This window comes from Colobus angolensis, unplaced genomic scaffold (genome assembly GCF_000951035.1).
Source record: "Colobus angolensis palliatus isolate OR3802 unplaced genomic scaffold, Cang.pa_1.0 Scaffold611, whole genome shotgun sequence".
NCBI lineage: Eukaryota > Metazoa > Chordata > Mammalia > Primates > Cercopithecidae > Colobus > Colobus angolensis.
This window is the reverse complement of record NW_012119722.1, coordinates 450,077-473,090: the sequence shown is the minus strand read 5'-3', so window position 1 is coordinate 473,090 and position 23,014 is coordinate 450,077. Positions and strand designations below refer to the sequence as shown.

Genomic DNA, 23,014 nt, shown 5'->3' with positions numbered 1-23,014 from the left:
ACCAAAAATGGCAATACCCATCTTGATCACCCACCTTATTCACAAGACTTGACTCCAAATGGCTTTTGCTTGTTTCCAAAATTCAAATTCACCCTCAAAAGACGAAGATTTGCCACCACTGAGGATATTCAAAATAGTATGATGAAGGTTCTAAAGATAATTCCAAAAGTGCTTTGAGCAATGGCAGCATCATTGGGATAATGGTATAGCCTCCCAACATGACTTCCTTGAAGGAAAGAACACTCATGTGGATGTGTAAGTTCTGGTATGTTTTTGAATTTTTATTATAAATCAGTCTTGTTCTCTGATAGTCACATCTCTTAGATGAGGGGGAAAAAAAGTAAGTAAGCATAATATTAAATATAACTTGAACTCTCTAAAAATAATACCATTCAAAATATCTCCCCACTTGTATTACCACCTTTTTCAAAGCTTACACTATGCACTTTAAAATATGGAGTTACAACACAGAACAGCACTGCCAATTAGAAAAAATCAGTAGTACATTAACAAGTTCTACACTAAGATGCATGGTAAGTATATAAATTTGCTTAATTTTTCTTACCTGTAAACAAGGGTGTCATCATAAGTACCATTGTACTGGATTTGAAACATACGTATTCCAGGGATATTTCTTTGAAAATTAAATTTAAGTAGTGCCGTTGATGATGTAGCTTCTGCCACCACAATTTTATCTTGACTCAATTTAGTATCACCATTACTACTGCTTGTATTAGACCCTGACTTGGTAGAAGTTGAGATATCTGAAGAACCAGGATCAGGCTCATGGATATGGTTTGTACTGTTTAGTAAGTGAGGGAGCTTAATTATATGAAGATCAACTATTTGTGTTGCTTCTCCAGCAGGATTGGAAGCAATGCAGGTAAAAGCACCTGTATCCTTTACAGTAGTTATAAGAATGTCAAGTGTTCCGTTATCATAAACCAGAGATCTTGTTGCATTTGAAATAAGCTTTCCTTCAGGAGAAATCCAGTGAATTGCAGGCTCAGGGTCTCCCCTGGCTTTGCACCTCAGTGTTGCCCTTTGTCCCTCCAGGACTCTCATCTCATGTGTATGACGAGTAATGAGAGGAGGCTCACACAAAAACTCTTCTTCAGGAATTGACCAAAAGTAGCGGCCAGTTAAAAGTGGAGGAGAAGCACAGGTCTCTAAGTCATCTTCTCTGGACAGACGCCGCAACCACAACAATTCACAATTGCAATGCAAGGGGTTTCCACCAAAACTTAATGCAAAAGTAGATGGACTTATGATTCCTGAGGTTGCTAGTACCTGAGCTCGCTGAAAGAGAGGGTCAGGTGGTAGCTTCTGCAATTTATTTGATGTCACATCTAACCGAGTCATCTTGTGCAAATGGGAGAAGGTCCCCTTAGGAATGTTATCAATCATATTGTGATCCAAACTAAGGGTATGCAAGCTAACCATCTTCTCAACAGCATCCCAAGGAATGGTTTCTAGATTATTATAGGACAGATCCAGTTCCTCCAGGGCAAAGACATCATCAAATGCTGTAGAGGAAATTAAAGTCAGCTGATTGTTATTGAGTATCAAATGATGAAGATTGGAAAGACCACTGAACATATCATTTGTAATTTTAGTCAATCTGTTGCTATTCAAATGCAAAGCCCTCAAATTTCGTAGGTCAGCGAAAGCATGAGGTGTAATAAAACTTATTGTATTCCTGGATAGAGTCAGGTCCACCAAGCTGGTCATATTGGCAAAATCTTTCCTTTTAATATTTGTAACAAAATTATCTGCCAACCGCAGTTCTACAGTTCTTCTGTCAATGTTTGGTGGAACAAATAAAAGCCCTTTCTTGGCACAAAGGGTTGCAAGATTAGGAGACAAAATCTGACAGACACAACGCTTTGGACAGATCTGAGCTTTCACTGCTATGCCAATGAAAAACAGATAAAAAAGAATTTTTTCCATTGTAGATCAGATTTAAGAGCCTGTAACAGAAGACACAAAATAGAATGTTAGCATCCAATGATTTAATTCATATTCATATTCCTACTAAAATAATATTTGTATGCAATGTAGAATAGAGAAATAATTTCACTTGTTTGCTTAACAAGTATTAATATTTATTCTGTAGTAAAGGCCATAATGGGCAATAGGGATGATTAATACACCATTGATAGTTTCACGGGATTTAAAATCAAGTGGGAAAAACAAAGCAGTCAAAAGATTATTATAACTCTGCAAACTAAGTGCCATTTTTTAAGTATGTCCAGGGTACTCCATGGGTGAACCAAAATAGATAGATGGCTGAGATTCTAGGCCTGGGAGTTTAGGAAAACATACCCTAGACCCTGAAGGACATTTTGTTATATAAAGATATCTAAAAAATTAGAGGCATATTTGAAGATTTGTAAGCAGGTCAATTCAGTAGCCTAAACGGAAACAATAAAAAACCAATATTTGTTAGCTTGCAGCATGACCTTGAAGACAATAAAATCTTGATTAATTTTTTTAACTTTACAAACTATCTTGACATAGATCAATCTTCACTTTTGAATTTTTTTATTATTTTATTTTATTTTTTGAGATGAGTCTTGCATTGTTGCCCAGGCTGGAGTGCAGTGGCGTGATCTTGGCTCACTGCAACTCCCACCTCCCGGGTTCAAGCGATTACCCTTCCGCCTCCCTGAGTAGCTAGGATTACAGGCGCCCGCCACCATGCCCAGCTAATTTTTGTAATTTTAGTAGAGACAAGGTTTGTCATGTTGGGCAGGCTGGTTTTGAACTCCTGACCTCAGGTGTTCTGCCCGCCTCAGCCTCCCAAAGTGCTGAGATTACAGGCATGAGCCACTGTGCCCAGCCAATCTTCACATCTTAACTGAAAATGCAAAAATCTTATGCTCAAAAATAACAAAGTTGAATGCTTACCACAATAGCTCTGAGTTCCCTAAATATTAAAATATTTTATTGGTTATAAATGTGGATTTTTAAAGATAATTTCTGGGAAGCAGCCATCAGTGGTTTCACTTAACAGTATGTTCAACAAGATATTATATTCAGTTTTCCTTCTTTCAAAATCTTAACGAATGTATATTTATCCAAATTTTAAATGAACACTTTGACGATTTTAATTTTTCTGTTTGACCTTGTGTATATGCTATTGAAATCAATCCTCAAAAATAATAATAGCATATATGTGATTAAAAGTTCTCATATGTTGCATCAAGTTTTCTTCTCTTTTTTTTTCGAGGCAAAGTTTTTCTCTGTCACTCAACCTGGATGCTGGAGTACAGTGGTGTGATCATGGCACACTGCAGCTTCGACCTCCCCAGCTCAAAGGATCTTACCACCTCAGCCTTCTGGGTAGCTGGGACTACAGATAAGTGACACCACCCTAGGGTAATTTTTTTTTTTTTTTTTTGAGACAGGGTTCAAACTCCTGGGCTCAAGCAATCTTCCTGCCTCAGCCACCCAAAGTGCTGCGAGTACAGGAAGGAGCTACCTTACTCAGGCTGTTGCATGAAATTTTAAAAACCATGGGTGAAAATAGCTGTAGAAAATCATACATGTTTTCAATTAAATATAAATATGAAATCATCCTGGAAATATCATGCCTAGTTTTCTAATTAAAGCATATTTTATGACTTTTAATTATTTAATGCCTTTTGGAAGGTAAAAGCCCCTGATAGCAATAACTTAAACATATCCTTAGTATGACCCCAGATTGCAGAAGCACCTGAATGTGTGTCCTGAGCCAGGGAATCCAGGAGTGGCAAGTCCAGAGATTTATTCCTTGTCTATGAGAAACATCTGAGCCCCCAACCTGTCCAATGGAACACGGGCTGTACAGGGGATTAATGCCCTGAATTTTGGGTTACAGAGGCTGCCAGGTGGAGATCGTTAAGTGGTGGGTGGGAGCTTGTTAAATGCTATATAAATTGCAAGCACTTGTGGTTTTCCTGACCAGCCTGCCACCACTGGACTGTACGTAAGGCAGATATGTTGTCCAGCCTGCGACCACTGGACTCTTCCCTGTATATAATCCCCTAATCAAACCCCATATCTCACTTGCTGGCTCTGGGTCTCTTCTTCCGCTTCTTGAACCTGGATCCTTCCTACTGAGGTTAAGAGGTGTCCGGCATAACACCTATTTGATGCCATATGAAATGTGATCTAGTTAATAAAAATGATCATTATCAACAAATAAAGATATAATCTTCTGTTCATTACTAACTGGTATTAAACTAGCCTTTCCAAAATAAGCATTAACAAATAAAATTACAAAAATATATAAAACAACAAGTTTTAGACATTGGAAATGAATAAATACAGAACCGCGATCCCTGAGATAGTGAGTTAAACATGGATTCTATAATTATTCCCGGAGACATTTTCCAAATCACAGCACAAGAAGGGGAAACAAGGCAATGTATGAATAGTCTTGTTAAACTGAAAAGACAAAGATTGGAGAGCAGAGAGTCTCAGGTGGCTAGAATTTGTGGAGCAGTGTCCTAGCGAAAAGAGAGTTATTGAAGAAGAGCTCTGGTAATCTATGTAAGTGGAGGCAAGGTAATAGGTACAAACCATGCTGTAATACTGAGAAAAAGGGATGAAAGGAAAAGGAACAAAAATCCAATGACCTGTGGAACGATGTTAAGAAGTCAAACATATACGTAATTGCAGTATCAGAAGAATGCTGTTAGTCAGAAACATATTTAAAGAAATAAAAGCAAATAATTTGTTGAATGTTATAAAAAAAACCTATAAATCCAAGCTCAACACAATGAAACCATACCAAGACACATCATTGTCAAATCACAGATAACCAGAGGAAAAGTAATCTTACATGTAGGCATAGAAATAAGACAGGATTACAATAAGGTAAGGTAAACAAAACAAAAGTAACTGCTGACTCCTCACTGACTTCTCATTGTAAATAAAGTGAGATGGAAGATAATGAAAAACATCTTTAAAGTGCTCCATGAAGAAAGGAAACCCTAGCAACCTAGGTAGGATTATACTTTCATAAAAGATGAAAACAAGGTAAGAAATTTTAAGAGAAGCAGTTTCTTCATAAGCAAACCTGCACTTATATGAAAATGTAAAGGATAGTGTCTTTAGGTTGAAGGAAAATTACATATGATGGAAGAAACTTGAAACTTTATAAATGACTAAAGAACAACAGAAATGAACCATCTGTGCATATGTATGCAATATTTTTGTTGCATTTTAATGTGTTTATAAATAGTATTTCTGGAATAAATATAGAAAGTAATAAGAAACCATCACTGTCATCCTAAGGAAACAAAATAAGCTGGATAAGCTACAAATCATATTTTTAAAAATAGTAACATTATAACCTTTGGAATACAAATAAACTTAAAGAATCTAACTTCCAGAGGTGACAGTCCTTGATAAAAGGGAGGAAATGGCCGGGGGTGGTGGCTCACGCCTGTAATCCCAGCACTTTGGGAAGCCCGGGGGGCAGGGGGCGGGGGTGCAGATCACGAGGTCAGGAGTTCGAGACCATCCTGGCCAATATGGTGAAAACCCATCTCTACTAAAAATACAAAAATTAGCTGAGCGTGGTAGTGCACACCTGTAGTCCCAGTTACTGGGGAGGCTGAGGCAGGACAATGGCATGAACCTGGGAGGTGGAGGTTTCAGTGAGTGGAGATCACACCATTACACTCCAGCCTAGGTGACAGAGCAAGCCTCCATCTCAAAAAAAGAAAAAAAGGAAATACAGAGCTGTTCTCTACTTCCTCCACCAACAAAATGGAAACTAGGACATCCTATCTATCTGACATAACTTGGGATAAAAGGAATCCTGCCTACGTTTTACCAAGCTTTTAAGAATGCATTTGTGGTTGGATATAACAAAATAGAATCCACAAGAGGCCCAATAGTAACAGTGAGAAAATATTAACACCTATCTCATTCTTGTTACCTTCATGAGTAACAGGAATATTATCTTAAAAAAAAATATGAGAATAGACAGAGGATAGAGATAATTTCTCTCAGAGACATGTTATTTTCAGATGAGAAAAAAAATGAGGAAGGAAAGGAAAATTGAAAGAAACATTTTGGGCAAACGTTTTTCAGCTTGGAAAGAATGGGAAAAATGCAGAGGAACTGGAAGAAAAATACAGTACCTCAGGGATTTCATCTATCAGGATTGATGGAGGGGTGGGAGAGCTCAGTCCCCTTCATCTCCCTACAAATACTCCTGATTTTAACGACAAAATGCCTGGGTGACATTGGGCAGCTGAAAAATCCTTCCTAGAGCTTCCTAGAGGATATCTCCACCTTTGTAGACTATGGGTAGCTGTAGCCAAAAGAAAAATAAAAATGCTAGGGGTGAGATTTCAGATAAAAAAGTTCTGCTAGACCACCAACAAATCTGTCCCCAGAGCTCTAAAGCAGGGTGGTGAGGCCTCCAGAAATTTGGAGATCAAAAGATTCATCTGTAAAATAGAGATAGATCTCCAAAACCACCGTAGGGCACAGATTTCAGGTCTTACTAAATAGGAAATTCCCAGACATGTAAGAATGCACATAAAAACCTGAAGTAGCAAGAAAAAGTGACCAACATTAAAAAGGAAGTGATTAATAGAAGCAGATCCAGAGACATCGCAGATATTACAATTACCAAAGGAAGCATAAAATTACTATAATAAAAATTCTAACGTGTCTACAGGAAAAGATGAACATCAGGCATGATTTGATGGGAAATTTTAGCAGAGATGTGAAAAACAATTTTTAAATGTATACGATCTAAAATACGAAAATACCTTCATAACAGAAGATTGGGCAGAGCAGAAGAAAAATATAAAATTAACCAAAGATAAATTAAGAGAAAAAAACTAAAATCAGATTTAAAAAGCCTGAAAGAACAGAACAGAAAGTATTAGATCTGAGGGAAAAATATTTGAATGATTAATATTATCATAATTTTAATCCCTCTCAGAAAGAAAGGGAGAATGGTGCAGAATAAATAGTAGAAGTAAAAATACCTGAAAAGATTCCAGAGTTGATGACATTGATAATGTAAAAAGACCAATGCAGCAGACAACCACCTGGGCACAAAAGAACAAATGGCTGAAATCCAAATATAAAGATAAAAATTTATTAAAAGAGGCAGAGAAAAAGGTATTGCATGCGTGGAGAATAACTGTATAATTTACAACTGAATTTTCATCATAATTAAGGTCAAAAGAAAATGAACTAATATATTTAAAATTTATAAAGAATAAAAGAATATACTCTAGAATTTATATCCAATAAAAGTTCCTTCAAAATGCATTAAAAAGTATTCACAGCTAGGCAAAATCTAAGAAAAATTTATCTCATATTCTGTGCAAGATGTAACAACAGCAGTTCACCAGTATAGAAGGAAAAGAGAAATAATGAACCCAGTGGGAAAATAGAAAATCATTGCCAAAGTAGTAGACTTAATCCTAAACTACATCAAAAACTTCAAACACAAATGGGATATAAAAGTTAAAGGCAAAGATTTTTATCCTGCCTAAAATAATCAGGCCATCCATGAAGCATTCAGAAAAATGCATGTTGAAAATAAAGATATGAACAACTAAAAGCAAAAGGCTGAAAAAGATATGTCATTAAAACACTGAACATAAAAAGCTGATGTGGCTATAAATTAGAAAAAGGCAAAAAGTATATCAGAGATAAATATGGGCATTTTATAGAGTAAAAGGATCAATTCATCAAGAAACCATGAAAACACTGAATGTACACTAACTTAGCAAGAGATCTTCAAAATACATGAAATGACATATGACAGAAAAAAGGGAATTTTTAAAACTCCACAGTTACAGTTGGAGATACAAACTCCTCTCTTTCATTATTAATTGATAGAATAAGCTGAACAAAAAGAGAGAGCTGAAGCTATAAAAGATTTACACAGCACTATCAACAAACCTGACCTAATTTACAATTATAAAATATAACTTCAATAAACAGATAATACACATTCTATCTAGATTCTCATAGAACTTTAGCAAGACTATTAAATTGAAATTAAATTAAAATGAAATTAAATGAAATTAATTAAATTGAAATTAAAGTATAACAATTTATGGTATAAAATGTAGTGTGTTTGAATTTTTATGGTAATTCAGACTAAATATATTATTAAAAAGAAAACATGATTTAAAATCAGTTATCTAAGCTTGATACCTAAGAAGCTAGAAAAGAAATATAAACCAGAGTAAATAGAAGAAATGAAACTATGAGAATGAGCAGAAATGTATAAAATAGAAATCAGACCAAAAAATAGAAAAAATACATAAAGTCAAAAGCTGCTTTTTAGAAAAGATTGAGAGCCAGGCACGATGGCTCACGCCTGTAATCCCAGCACTTTGGGAGGCCAAGGTGGGCAGATCATGAGGTCAGGAGATCAAGACCATCCTGGCTAATAAGGTGAAACCCCGTCTCTACTAAAAATACAAAAAATTATCCAGGCGTGGTGGCGGGCGTCTGTAGTCCCAGCTACTGGGAGGCTGAGGCAGGAGAATGGTGTGAACCCAGGAGGCAGAGCTTGCAGTGAGCCGAGATCTTGCCACTGCACTCCAGCCTGGGCAACAGAGTGAGACTGTCAAAAAAAAAAAAAAAAAAACAGTTGATAAAATTGATCCCTGCAAGATAATTAAGAAAAAACGAGAGAAACCAATAATTGCCAATGAGAAGAATAAGAAAATACAAAATTCCCTATTATACCAATATGTATACTCAATACTATAGATGAAATGGACAAATTCATTGAAAAATGCAAATTACCAAACTACTAATAGACGAAAATGTATAGGCAACAAGATATATAGAAAATATAAACAATATCACATTTGTTAAGGAAACTGAATTCAAAATCAAAATCCTCTCATAAAGGTAATTCCAGATCAAGGTGGAGATCTAATTGTCCACCTATCTATCATAATATAAACATACAATATATGATTAGGTATGTATATAATTTAAACATGTAATATATAATTTTATATATAACAATATAAATACACATATACAGAAAGAGAGAGAGAGAAATAGAAAGAAGGAAGACAAGGAGAAGATGAGGAAAGCAAAGGTGGTATTTGTGAGTATTTGGGGATCTGAGTAAAGGGTATACAGAAATTCTTCATGTTATTCTTGCCACTTTTAGTAATTGTGAGTAGGTGATTAAACTTTTTTTAAAGAAAAGGAAGTAGTGATTTTTCATTATGTTTCTAAATATTTGTTCCAAAGGAAGAAGAATATATAAAAGGGCACATTATCTGTAGTTACTCAAAATTTAATCGAATTTTAGGAACATAAATATTCTTAATTTTGCATATATGTTCAATGAGGTGATTCCATTGCAACTTAAATTATATTTTCTATTTCATAGCTTGATTTACTTTTTATCATCAGGCAACATATATCCATCACTACAGATATAGTAATTTAGAAACTAAGACTAAGTGTGGAATAAAATCTAGACAACTCCCTTAAGTCTATCTTCTATTTGAGATCTCTAAGTAATGAAAAAAAAAATCATATAAATTGTGATTGATGACTTTTCACAAGTTATTTGGATAAAGTGAAGATTTCAAAGTTTATTAAAAAATAGGAGGTAAGACCTCATGTAAAGAAGCATAGTTTTCTTTTCTTTTTCTTTTTCTTTTTTTTTTTTTGAGGTGGAGTCTCGCTCTGTCACCTGGACTGGAGTGCAGTGGCCGGATCTCAGCTCACTGCAAGCTCCGCCTCCCGGGTTTACGCCATTCTCCTGCCTCAGCCTCCCGAGTAGCCTGGACTACAGGCGCCCGCCACCTCGCCCGGCTAGTTTTTGTATTTTTAGTAGAGACGAGGTTTCACCGTGTTAGCCAGGATGGTCTCGATCTCCTGACCTCGTGATCTGCCCGTCTTGGCCTCCCAAAGTGCTGGGATTACAGGCTTGAGCCACCACGCCCGGCCAGAAGCATAGTTTTCATTTCCTACAAGTTCACAAACTGATCCTTGACATATTTATTATATTAATACATAACCTCTTTAAAAAATCAATGTAAATGGAAAGTCAGAATAGCTTTCCTACTTTTCTGGAATTAATAATTTAAAAATTCATAAATATGAAACATACTATCTATATTTTTAATCTAGTTAAGTAAAGCCATTTCAAGCACGATCTGTCTATTGCTTTCTCCAAATAGTTAAATATAAGCAACATAAACAAGTTTTTGTTAAATATTCGAGTGGAACTGTAACTCGGCAAATAGTGATGCAGTTGTAGCTCTTTAGATAATATTTACATATTGTCTTATTATATGTTATTTGAAGCAAATTTTGTTCAGACAAAGAAGAGTCTATTACACATAAACTGAAAAATGATTTTCCATTACTACATCCATCTTTCTGTCATGGCTATTACATAACATATGCTTAAGAGTATCAGTACTTATTTGGGAACCAGGATGGAATATAAAAGCAAATTTAGATTTTACAGCCAACTGAGAGTAAAGTCTATTCTCTGCAGAAACCAATATGGTAGCAATTTATATGATGAGTTAAAGGAAAGCTATTGGGCTTCTCCGTAGCTACCTTGCCATCATTCAGTAGAACTCTATTAATTCAGTTAGTGCCCCTTCGTCTCAACTAATGCCTGGGGACAAATATTAATGTCTGTTGATATTGATGAGCTTATGTAGGATGTGTTAAATGGCTACAGTATTGTAAAGGATATTTTATAATATAGCTGAGATGTTGAAATGCCTTTAATAGTTTTATTTCAAATATTTTAGGTTTTCTAACTTTTTTTCTAGAGAGACTATAAATGCTAACATTTTAACTTCATTTTTCATTAAAATACATACTAATATTATTATTGAGCCTGTAAAATTCAGGCCTCCAAATATTATATATATAACCTAGAACAATTACATTTTGGTATTTGATTATAATAGTCACTAGTAATACGGCTAAGTACATTGAATGTAATAAATTATTAAAATTCACCCATGCATCAATTTATTTATCCTTTCATTAATATTTTCAGGAAGATGTATTTAGCAACTGCAACATATAAAAGGTGCATTGCAGGAAACTACCAAACTTAGAGAGTTAGGATCTGTGTAAAACAGGTATTTAAACAATTAAAACAGATGGCCAACTACAAAAATGTTGACTTATTATACTTTGATATTTAAATTTGCATAGTCCTAATTGGTTTCTGAGTTCTTAATATAGTATCCTGTAGTTTTTGTTCTCAACATGTGCGTGTGTATATCTATACACACACACACACACACACATATTTTTACCATGATATAAATTTACATAAACATTATTTGCATAAATTAACTCCACATAAGAGACCAATTACTTATACAAACCAAACAATTTAAAAAATAATACTTATCATTTATTGAAGATAGGTAAACACAAAGTAAGTAATAATTTCTTTATTTTATAGATGAGGAAACAAAATTTGTCATGATCATGCCCTCTCTAACCTGTGCCTTCTCTAACTTGTAGATATGCAAATATTCCAGATATTCATTGCTTTCTAAAATTGAGGTGAAGGCTGCATAAAAAGATGTTTTATGTCATTTTGACAATTTATTAGCAAGGCATAGTATTCTGCACCCGTCATCCCAGGTACTCAGGAGCCTGAAGCCACAGGATAGCTTGGGTCCAGGGGTTCGAGGCTTCAGTGAGCTTTGATCACCCCACTGCACTTCAGCCTGTGCAACAGAATGAGACCTTGACACAAAATAAAATTAAATTAAATTAAATTAAATTAACTTATTCAATATATATTAATTTTGTTAGCTTACATTAGAAAGCTAAAATGGACTTGCTATACGATGTACTTATCCCAAATTCTATTTAATACTTGCACAACCGCATATAGTTACTTTATTTCCATTTTATATGATAAAACTGAATTTAGGAAATGAAAGCGATGCTCTCACAGTCGTAAAGAAAGTAAACCAAAGGTAGTTTTAAGAGAGAGACAGACGGGGGGGGGGGGGAGAGAGAGAGATCTATTTCCCAAAGCCATGTTCTTCCTATTATGCTAGGTTGCTAGTGGTAAATATTATTTATATTGTGTTTTTCTGATTATGTAGAACTTTCATATAAAGGATTTTTAATTCTCACATTGTAAACAATGACACTTTACATTCTTTATGTCATTTACTCGTTTATTTTATTTGTCTGTCTTTACAATCAAATTACATTTTAAAGGTGCTAGCAGGTTATTGTGGTTGTTAACCAAAAAATGATTGCGATGGGTGTCTCAATTGATAGAGGTTGTTTAGCCAAAGTTTGAGGATGCTTCGGGGAAAAACACAAAGCATAGGAGCATCTGTATTGTGCACTTTTCCCAAGAGGGTTTTGGAAACTTCAGTATTTAAAGGAGAAAGAGCAAGCAGGAGGGATAAAAGAGAGAGCAGGTAGGTAGTAAGGAAAATGGTCACATTCTTGTGAGACTCTGATTAATGCTCAGTAAACTTATATTTTACACGTGAAATGGAGTAAAAGAAAAAGACAATTATGCATTCCTCTGGTGTTCAGTATGTCTACATTTCACATAAAATATAGGAAACATGAACAAATACAATAGAGAAAAAGTCAATTACGCATTCTTCTCTGGGTAGGTGGAGGAATGATTTCTGATCTGCTCTTGTCCTGCACCTGTGAAGATAAACTGGCAATTGACATAGTCAGGGTGAGATAAAACAGAACTTGGGTTTAGCACTAGTTTACAGAGGGGTATATCTCCTTTACATGTATTCATATGTATCTTTCAGGTTACATATGTATTCTGAAAGATTTAGAAAGCTTACAGGGAATTTCCTCATGAGAAATGTTTGAGGGAGGCCAGCTGGGTAAATATGTGGCCTATTGTGGGAACCTGATTTATGTATGAAGTCAGGACCCAGGCTTGTGATATAACAGCTCTCTTTTGGGGAACAAAAGGAAGACAGTATTGCATGACTCAGTTTCCAACCTTAATTTTCCCTTCAGCATTATGAGTTTGGGGTCCTAAAGACTCTTTTCTTTCACGTAGTAAAGACATCAGAACAACTTGGGAGGCAACCAAAATGACACACTTAACTATAGTCATTCATTTTCCTTTGCTAAGTGAAAACATGACTGAAGTCACCCAAATACTTTAATTCACAATGCTAAGTTTTAAGTGTATAAATTCTACCTCATACAAGAGGGTGATTTCTGTATGTAAAGAAAGCTCAGTACTCTTTAATTGGTATGGCTTGAGTTGTCACCTATCTTGCCTACTCAGAAATCGCCCTATAGAGACTCTGTGTGATATTGGGAACCCATGGATTCTACCAGTAAATACTACTAGGAACCCTAAAGGTAAATGTATTCTTTCTTGCAGAAAATGGCTTGGGGAGAAAAAGCAGCCTAGAAAAGGCCAGTGCTAAGAGGCTGTGAAGATTCCCTACAGTGCTGGAACAGCCGTAGTTTGGAGTTGAGTCAGCTGGCACAGGTGGCAATGGTTCCCTAAAATGAATTTTTGTTGATCATGAGAATTTCCTATGCATGTGCAGAAATAAGTGGGAAATATTTGGGAAAGGGGAGTGATGTGTGTAGAAAAGAGGAAGATAATTTATATATAAAACTTCAATTAATTAAAACAGTAGTACCTCCAGAAGATAAGCACAATCAATCTGGGGAGTAGATGGTTATTTGTTGATATGGTTTGCCTTTGTCCCCACCCAAATCTCATCTCAATTTGCAGTTCTTACAATCCCTATGTGCCATGGGAGGGACAAAGTGGGGGGTAATTGAATCATAGGGGCCGTTACCCTCATGCTGTTCTTGTGATCGTGAGTGAGTTCTCATGAGATCTGGTGATTTTATAAGGGGCTTTTTCACCTTTTGCTCAGCACTTCTTGCTCCCACCATGTGAAGAAGGATGTGTTTGCTTTTTCTTCCACAATGATTGTAAGTTCCCTGAGGCCTTCCCAGCCCCACTAAACTGTGAGTCAATTAAACTTCTTTTCTTTACAAATTACCCAGTCTTGGGTATGTCTTTATTAGCAGTGTGAGAATGGACTAATATATTCATTTAGATAAATAATTTGATTATCCACTTTGTTTGTGAAAAGTACATTCCCCAGGGCATTGCTTTTGAAGGTACAATAAAATAAGGACTGTCAAATTCCTCTACTTGATAAATTAAAGTGTATTATGAGGAAGAGGGGAAAGGACTCAAGAAAGTATAACAAAGACCAGTATTCTATATTAAATGTACATAGGCATGTAGCTTCAGATAAATAAGCAGAGTTGTTACCTTTCAGTTACAGACTATATTGTTGCTGTGATATTGCCCTGTTGCTCCCTATCAATGTCAAACCTGAAGACGTTTGCCTCAACATATCTGTGCCTTTTGGAAAGCATCAGAGTAAAAAGATCTTGAGATCTACACCATTGATTAATGAGGAATCTGAATCTCAGTGAAGGTCAGAAGGCATTACTAGGTATCTAAGATTCCAACCTGAATTTAATGCCCTAGTTCTCTTTCTACTGTATCTCATTGCAGGATAATTCGGCTTCAATGGTCACAGGAATTAGGAAAGGTTCATACATTGAACATTGCCACAAATGTGAAATGCAATGAAATCATCTTGCTGCTACCTCAGCACAGTAGATGACCCCTGTTTCTTCCAATTTCCGAGAATATAGCAGCCTCTTTCCCAGAATCCACCTTGATTTATGACAGCCTGACATAAAAAAAGGTTATAATACAAATTCGAATGCTATTAACTGGTGTTTCAAATCTAATAAATGCTTTATTACTTTATTCAGTTTTCCCTTGAAATTCTGAAAGGTGAATCTCTGAGCCATAGAGATGTCATACTATCCACTGTATTTCAGTTTCCCTAGGGTATTAGCATTTTTTGTAACTATAGTCCCTGTGGTTATATCGGCTCTGTTGTGCTGTTGCCATAGCAATTAAAGAAACACAGTAGTAAAGCAATGCAGAAAGAATGATCATCAGTATAGAGATGCTGTATGACAGAATTCAGACATCTAGAAATATGGAAAATTCTTCAGAAATAATTTCTTTTCATATTATTGGGGCATTGAGGTAGCCTAGTTATCACTTTCAGAAAATCAAATTGAATAGCTGAGTCTCTGTGAACATGAAAAATGGGAGAAGAAAGGCATACCCACATACAGAAGGAAGAAAAGTGAATTTACTAGGGTATAAATACTAAGTATGTGTGTGGGTGGAAAGTTCCGGCAGTACTCCTACAGAAATATTTTGACAAACTAACACCATATGGAAGATTTTATATCACTGAAAGCAATCGCTCTCTCTCTCTCTCTCTCTTTCTCTCTCCCCTCTCTGCTCACTCTCTCTCTCTCTCTCTCCCCTCTCTGCTCTCTCTCTCTCTCTGTCCTCTCTGCTCTCTCTTACTCTCTCTCTTCTGTCTTAGGAAAATGGAGGGTTAAGAGTATTTAGTACATTTTACTGAATTTTGGGAAGTGCACTCTGCTCGTCTACTCCTAAAGAAAAATGTAAGAAAGCTCTGCATTAATTGTGTTTCTGTGATTTGAGTTTGTGTTTCCTTCAAATCCTGCACTATGCTTGAAAATAGGATCAAGATGTAGTTTTTTCCACCTATTGTAAATATAAACCCTTTAACAAAATGCCTGGCCCAGGACAGATTCTCCTTCAGCAGCAGCAGCAGCAGCAGTCATTATTGCAGCAGTGTAGTAAGCAAGAACAATAAAAATGTGGAAACAGCCTATTACCAATTTTAGGGTGAACAATGCTACATCAACTCAAAGAATTTTAAATCAAGCCATTAAAATGTTTATGACTCATAAAGAAGTGGAATTTAGACAAATGTGTAGTGGAAAAACAGAATAAACTATCATATATAATTTTTGTGTATGCAAATCTATACACATATCTGTGTGCACACTTATGTGCCTGTGTTATGTGTGTGTATGAGAAAGCACTAGTTGCATTTCCAATATCCACTTGTCCTTTCTTTATAAGAACCTAATTTTTACCTGTTGCACTGCCCAGAATGAAGTTTGTTTTGTAAATTGTGCCTTCCAATGATACATAAGCAAAAATGTTGAGAACTTCAGAACAGGCTGCTTACAAGGAGATAACTGAGATGGGATCTACCCTACTTGTCCTGTGCTGTTTGCCTTCTTTAGAATCATAGTTTGAATATAATGTGTGGAACTCTAGCAGCAAACTGGGACATTAAGGTGACCTTGAAGATGAGAGTCATGAGCAAGGATAATAAGGAGTCATTCCTAATTGTCTTGAATTTGCTCTACCAGCCCTGGATTACTCTTTAACATGTTTAAACTACTACTATTTTGAAAAGTCTGTTATTTATAGCCAAACTAATTTCACTTGGTTACAGTATGATTTTAAATCATTAAAGCATCAAATATGAATATGCTAACATGTTTAGAAAAAAACATAGCAAGCATTCAATTCTATACGTCTATAGAAACTTTAGATACTTTTATGTGTAGATCTTTTCTGTAAAGTTTTCAAAAAGTTAAGAGTAACTTGGGTTGTTTTAATATGAAATCATCCACATTAGCGATTCAGCATAGCCATAAAAGTTCTCTACTAATTGAAAAGTTTTTGACAGGCATATCTCTAAGCTGTAACGAAATTACTAAAAACAAATATTACAGGATGATTACAGTGAGTAAACACATTTAGCCTACATCTGTCATCTATCAGCAGACAGGCACTGTTCATTCAGGCTCTGAAGCATTTCTTGATAGTAAGTTAGATAGTTAGGTGAAATTTTTATTTCAAGCCAGCTAAATAAATTCTTATTTAAAAAAAAGCCATTGAACCCACATTCCCTAACCTTAAGAATGTAAAATAATAATAATAAAAAGCTTTCCAACCTGGTTATTGGTTACATATGTGGACTAAGCCAAGTGTTGGTTAATGTCCTCATCTTTGGCTTGGGTAAAAGAGCAGGTAGAGTAGTATTAACTGGAATGTAGGAAAAAAAGTTAGAATGTGCTAAGAGATAATAAATTAATTGGGGTAATCTATTTTTGAAGGTAACTTTCTGGTTTAAATCAGGGTGGGAGAGTTGTTGAAATAAACAGGATACTGGTATTAAATAAAATCTGTGAGTAGAAAACCTTGGAGGATATAATGGATAGATATGGCTGCTTTGCAGACAATAAGTATGTGCCATTTAAAATTTCTTCAGAGAACCCCATTGTATAAATTTGGGAATTTTTTTTTTTTTTTTTTGACAGAGTTTCGCTCTTGTTGCCTAGGCTGGAGTGCAATGGTGTGATCTCGGCTTACTACAACCTCCACCTCCCGTGTTCAAGAAATTATCCTGACTCAGCCTCCCGAGTAGCTGGGATTACAGGTGCCTGACACTACAACCAACCAATTTTTGTATTTTTTAGTAGAGGTAGGGTTTTGCCATGTTGACCAGTCTGGTCCTGAACTCCTGAGCTGAGGTTATCTACCTGCCTCGGCCTCCCAAATTGCTGGGCTTACAGGCATGAGCCACTGCACCTGGCCTAAATCTGGGAGTATTTTTTACTGTTATTTGTTATTATACAAAATAATAATTACTTTTGATTTGCTTATTATTTTTCATTTGTCAGTTGGCAAGGCTATTGGTGCAAGCATTTCTTTTTTAATGACATAAATCTAATATCTACTTTTGTTCCTAGGATTTAAAAAATAGAATCAGATGGTTTTTAAATAAAGTCCCACCCCATATTTTCTTCCAGTTTTTAAAACCACCTATTCCTAGCTGAGAATATCAAGGCCCAGATATTTATCAGATATGATTGGAATTTTTCAAACCTTAAAAACTGACATATACAACCTAAATATGTACTGGTAATCTAGTATTTAGGTGACTTATAATATACCTGGTTGGTTGTGATATAACACATTCATAAAAAATCTTTGAGAGTTAAAAATAATGATAAAATATGTTACAATGTATGTTGGCATAATTTTAAGATGTCCTTGTTATTGCTCCTCCCTGGTGTATACACTTTTGTGTAATCTTATTCCATTGAGTATAGTTAAAAGCTTTAACTTCCAATCAATATTAAATGTCAGTAAAAAAGGCAGTTTGCATATGTATGTACAACTCCTAATTATTTGACTTTGAGTTAATAAAAAGAGAGTTATTGATATGGTTTGGCTGTGTGTCCCCACCCAAATATTACCTTGAATTGTAATAATCCCCAAGTGTCGTGGGATAGACCCACTGGGGGTGGATTTTCCCCGTGCGGATCACATGATAGTGAATAAGTCTCATGAAATCTGATGGTTTGGAAAGGGGAGTTCCCCTGCACATGCTCTCTTGCCTGCTGCCATGTAAAACATGACTTTACTCCTCATTTACCTTCCGCCATGATTATGAGGCCTCCCTAGCCATGTGGAACTGTGAGTCAATTAAACCTCTTTCCTTTTAAATTACCCAGTCTGGAGTATGTCTTTATTAGCAGCAGGTAAACAGACTAATACAGTTATCTTGGGGGATGTCATATTGGGCGAATCATTTGACGGAAGGTCTTTTTCCTGAAGTTAGAGACTCCAAACAGAAGATTCCCTCTCTTAATTGCTGGCTTTGAAAAAACGAACTGTCATAATTCTATAGCAGTGAGAAAATGAATTTTACCAACAACCTGGAAGAGCTTGGAAGTGAGTTCTTCCCTAGTTAGGTCTCCAGATAAAAACTCAATCAGGCCAATACATTTATCATAGCCTTGAACAGAAGACCGAGCTAAGATGGTTTTAGATTCCTACTCCATGACAACTGGAGATAATACATGTGTACTGTTTTAAAGCTTCAGTCTTTATTAATTTCATAGTAAACTAATAAAGAATATTTAGATTAAAAATTGAGCTAAAAGTCAAATGTGCACCATGGTCACAATTATTGATATGGTCTGGCTGTGTCCCCACCCAAATCTCATGTTGAACTATAGCTCCCACAATTCCCATGTGTCATGGGAGGGACCCAGTATGAGGTAACTGAATCATGGGGTGGGTCTTTCTCTTGCTGTTCTCCTGATAGTGAGTAAGTCTCACAAGTTCTGATGGTTTTATAAGGGGACATTTCCCTGCACAAGCTCTCTCTTCTCTGCTGCCATGTAAGATGTGTCTTTAGCCTTCCACCATGACTGTGAGGCCTCCCCAGCCACGTGGAACTGTGAGTCCATTAAACCTCTTTTTCTTTATAAATTATCCAGTCTTGGGTACTTGTTTATCAGCAGTGTGAAAACAGACTGATACGACTATGTAAAAAACTAAAACTAAAATAATACTCAATGTAATTCTGATTTCAACAATGTCAGGCTAGATAATTTGGATACCTCTTTAAGCTGAATGAAATACTAATAAAAACTTTTTTTAAAACAAAGGTGCCCAAAGTTGACATGATGAGGAGTAGTAGATTGACATTTAGGAAACATAAGATGCCATAGACGTAAGCTTACATCTTAAAGACAATTTTGTTCTGAGAGCTTTTTCTGATCATGAAAATACACACTTCCAAACAAACCTGTGGTGTTGTACAGGTGCTCAGGAGACATGCAAAAAGTGTTTTCCTTTCAGCAGTGTCATTTGTGATAATGTCAAATTGGTAACAACCAAGCTGCCCATTCAGAGTAGAAAAGAAATATAAATTGGAGAGAACAAGAAAATACTATAAAGCAATGGAAATGAACCACTCTAGCAGTAACATGTTGCTTGTAAGCATAATGTTGACAAAAGAAAGACAAAATGAGTGAATACTCTAGACTCTATTTATATATAAATTTCAAAACTAAGGACATATTTAAATGGTGACAGAATCATAACTAAGAGCAAATTAAGTGATTAACATAAATGTGTGAATTATGTTTATTTGCCAGTGAATGGACGGAATGTAGTTTCCATGGGACATATAGGATTTGAAGGTACTGGCATGTTCAATTTTTTTTTTTTTTTAAACAGAGTCTCGCTCTGTTGCCCCAGGCTGGAGTGCAATGGTGCCATCTCGGTTCACTGCAAGCTCTGCCCCCAGGTTCACGCTACTCTCCTGCCTCAGTCTCCCGAGTAGCTGGGACTACAGGCACCCGCCACGACGCCCAGCTAATTTTTTTTTTCTTTTTTTTGTATTTTTAGTAGAGACAGGGTTTCACCATGTTAGCCAGGATGGTCTCGATCTCCTGACCTCGTGATTCACCCGTCTCGGCCTCCCAAAGTGTTGGGATTACAGGTGTGAGCCACCGCGCCCGGCCACCATGTTTAAGTTATACACTGAAAAGCAGGCTGCATGGCAGTCATTTTATAATTACTGACTGTACTATACATGTGTGTTTTATGCACTTTTCGGTATGAATAATGCATTTCACAAAAATGTTTTAAATGGCTAAAAATATTGAAAAGTATTCAGTGTGTCCTGAGACTAGTAATGGCCTGTACTCAAATGCTTCTTCTCTTTTTGGCTAATTAGATACTGCTAATGCAGTGGAAGGAGTCAGGGAGGAGAGAGATGTCTTCTAAAGACATTTTATGGCCTACACTCCATTAGTACCATGCATCAGTAGGTGGTGGATTGTTGGAGAACAGGTATTCATATTTATGCACCCTCTGGAGAAGCCAAGTTTTAAGTACTTATTCAGGTTTTGTTAGATGACTAAATGACTACTAACACTATTATTACTACTAAAATTTGAAATGGAAATAGTCTGGCTACCACCATTCGTTGTGTTGGTGCTAAGCTTGAGGAGGCATGATAATTAAAATGCTACTCAATACGGTAACTTTTTGTCCTAAAGTTCTAGTTCCTTTACATATTCCATTGTTCATTCTTTCCACTGGCCAAATATTTAGAACCTTCACATCTATTATTCAATATGTAGTCAAAACCTAAAGAAAATACTAAAAAAGTAAAGAAAAGTTAACTTTTATGAGCTTTTGAAGGCCTCAGTCTTGGAGAAAATGTTTTTACTGTATCTTATCCCACCTAGTTTGCTGCTGCTTTTTGTTTGCTTTTCTCTGCCACAGAGGAGGGTGATTAAAAAATTGTGGCCTGGAGAAAAAAGTACAAAAACAACAACATACATATGGATAGCAACTCCATGGTGAATATAAATGAAACATATTTATAAATATATAGTGAAAACTTTACTGCTTTCTAGGAGTCAGGAGATCTGTCCTACAGTTTCTGTGTGATTTCCTGGAAGATCCCTCCCCAACAAAAGTTTTTTTTTGCAATTATGGCAAACAGAGACAAAGAAGAAATGAAACAAATATTCCCAGGTAGCGTAAGACAAAGAGGGAGGCTATGAGAGAGGGTAGCAAGGAAGTGAGAAAAGGTGAGAAGTGACAAAAAATAAAAAGTCTGAATGATGAGATTTTTTCAGCCAATTTTTCCCTGAACAAAATGACAGAGATATGATGGAGATAAAATACATAAGCAGAATGTAATATGGAGGTCGGCTGTGAACTAAGAATCAGCTGGGATGACGTACACATTAAGCATCAACACCACTGTAAAGTAACATTTAATACATGCCACCCATCCTAACCAAAACAAAACTTGATTGGCTGTCTGGTAAAATGAGTGGAAAGAATTAAAAATCATGTTGAAATAGGTTGAAATATAGAGATTTGCTTTATGTAAAACATAAATCTCTTTCCATAAGCCAGATATTTGGATTAAAACCAGGGCATTAGGATTTTAACCATGTGCACGCATGCACATACATATCCCCACCGCCCGCCCCCCACCCCACACTCAGATATCTGTATGTACATAATACATCAACTAACATTTAAAATGACACTCTTATGTAGGTATTATAATAGCTTTAAAATATAGGTTCCAAGAGTCTAAGTAAATCACCAAGAGTCAAAGAACTATTGAAAAATCATAGCCCCCTTCCAAATATACATATTTAAATCTAAAGTCCATATTCCTATCCAGTATGTTTTATTACCTTCATTGAAAATATTCTCATACTATACTTCTACTGCCTTATGGATTTAAGGAGGCTGGTCTTAAAGTAATGTATATAATTAAAGGTTATGTCAATAACCTTTTCAGTGTAGTTTTGGAAGATAGTTCTTTGTGACTTGTAGACTGTGTATCTCACTATGTAAGATAAATTACATTGACAACTACATAAATAAGAGTATGCAGTCATATAATAATATGATTCAATATTATGTAGCTAATAATATAATCTAGGTCATATTCTGGATTCATTATTCGGAATTAGTTGTGGGAGACAACACTGATATGTCTTTGTTATTGTTTAGAGATTAAGTCAACTGTGTGTTAAAATCAGGTATATTCACTTTGTCTCTTAAATGCAACTTGTTAATTATGTGATGATTTAAAATTCTGTGATTTTTCTCTATAAAGGAGCTTTCCTGTTTGGTTGTCCCACATAAGGAGTGATATAAAGATAAAAATCAAACAAAATGGTACAAGGCTTTTCTCCTTTCTTGTATAATAATATAAAACTGCATGGGGTTATCAGGGTGAGTTGAAGGAAAGGCAACTAAGCAATAAGACCAGGGCTGGACATTCTTAGCAAGATGGCTGAATAGGAACAGCTCCAGTCTCCAACTCCCAGCGCGAGCGACACAGAAGACCGGTGATTTCTGCATTTTCGACTGAGGTACTGGGGTCATCTCACTAGGGAGTGCCGGACAATTGGTGCTGGTCAGCCGCTGCAGCCCGATCAGCGAGAGCTGAAGCAGGGTGAGGCATCACCTCACCTGCGAAGTGCAAGGGGGGAGGGAATCCCTTTTCCTAGCCAGGGGAACTGAGACACACAACACCTGGAAAATCGGATAACTCTCACCCCAATACTGCGCTTTAAGCAAACGGGCACACCAGGAGATTATATCCCACACCTGGCCGGGAGGGTCCCACGCCCATGGAGCCTCCCTCATTGCTAGCACAGCAGTCTGCGATCTAATGGCAAGGCAGCAGCGAGGCTGGGGGAGGGGCACCTGCCACTGCTG

At 36.1% G+C, this 23,014-nt stretch overlaps 1 protein-coding gene across 1 annotated transcript in view; it reads right to left on the bottom strand.

The window, feature by feature from the left end:
- LRFN5 (leucine rich repeat and fibronectin type III domain containing 5) overlaps positions 1 to 23,014 on the bottom strand; it is a 277,026-nt gene that overhangs the window by 15,565 nt on the left and 238,447 nt on the right. Inside the window, exon 3 of the mRNA XM_011963582.1 lies at positions 566 to 1,970. Within this exon, the coding sequence (XP_011818972.1) occupies positions 566 to 1,950 (1,385 nt within the window). The 5' untranslated portion in view covers positions 1,951 to 1,970. The remainder of the gene's footprint in view (positions 1 to 565; positions 1,971 to 23,014) is intronic.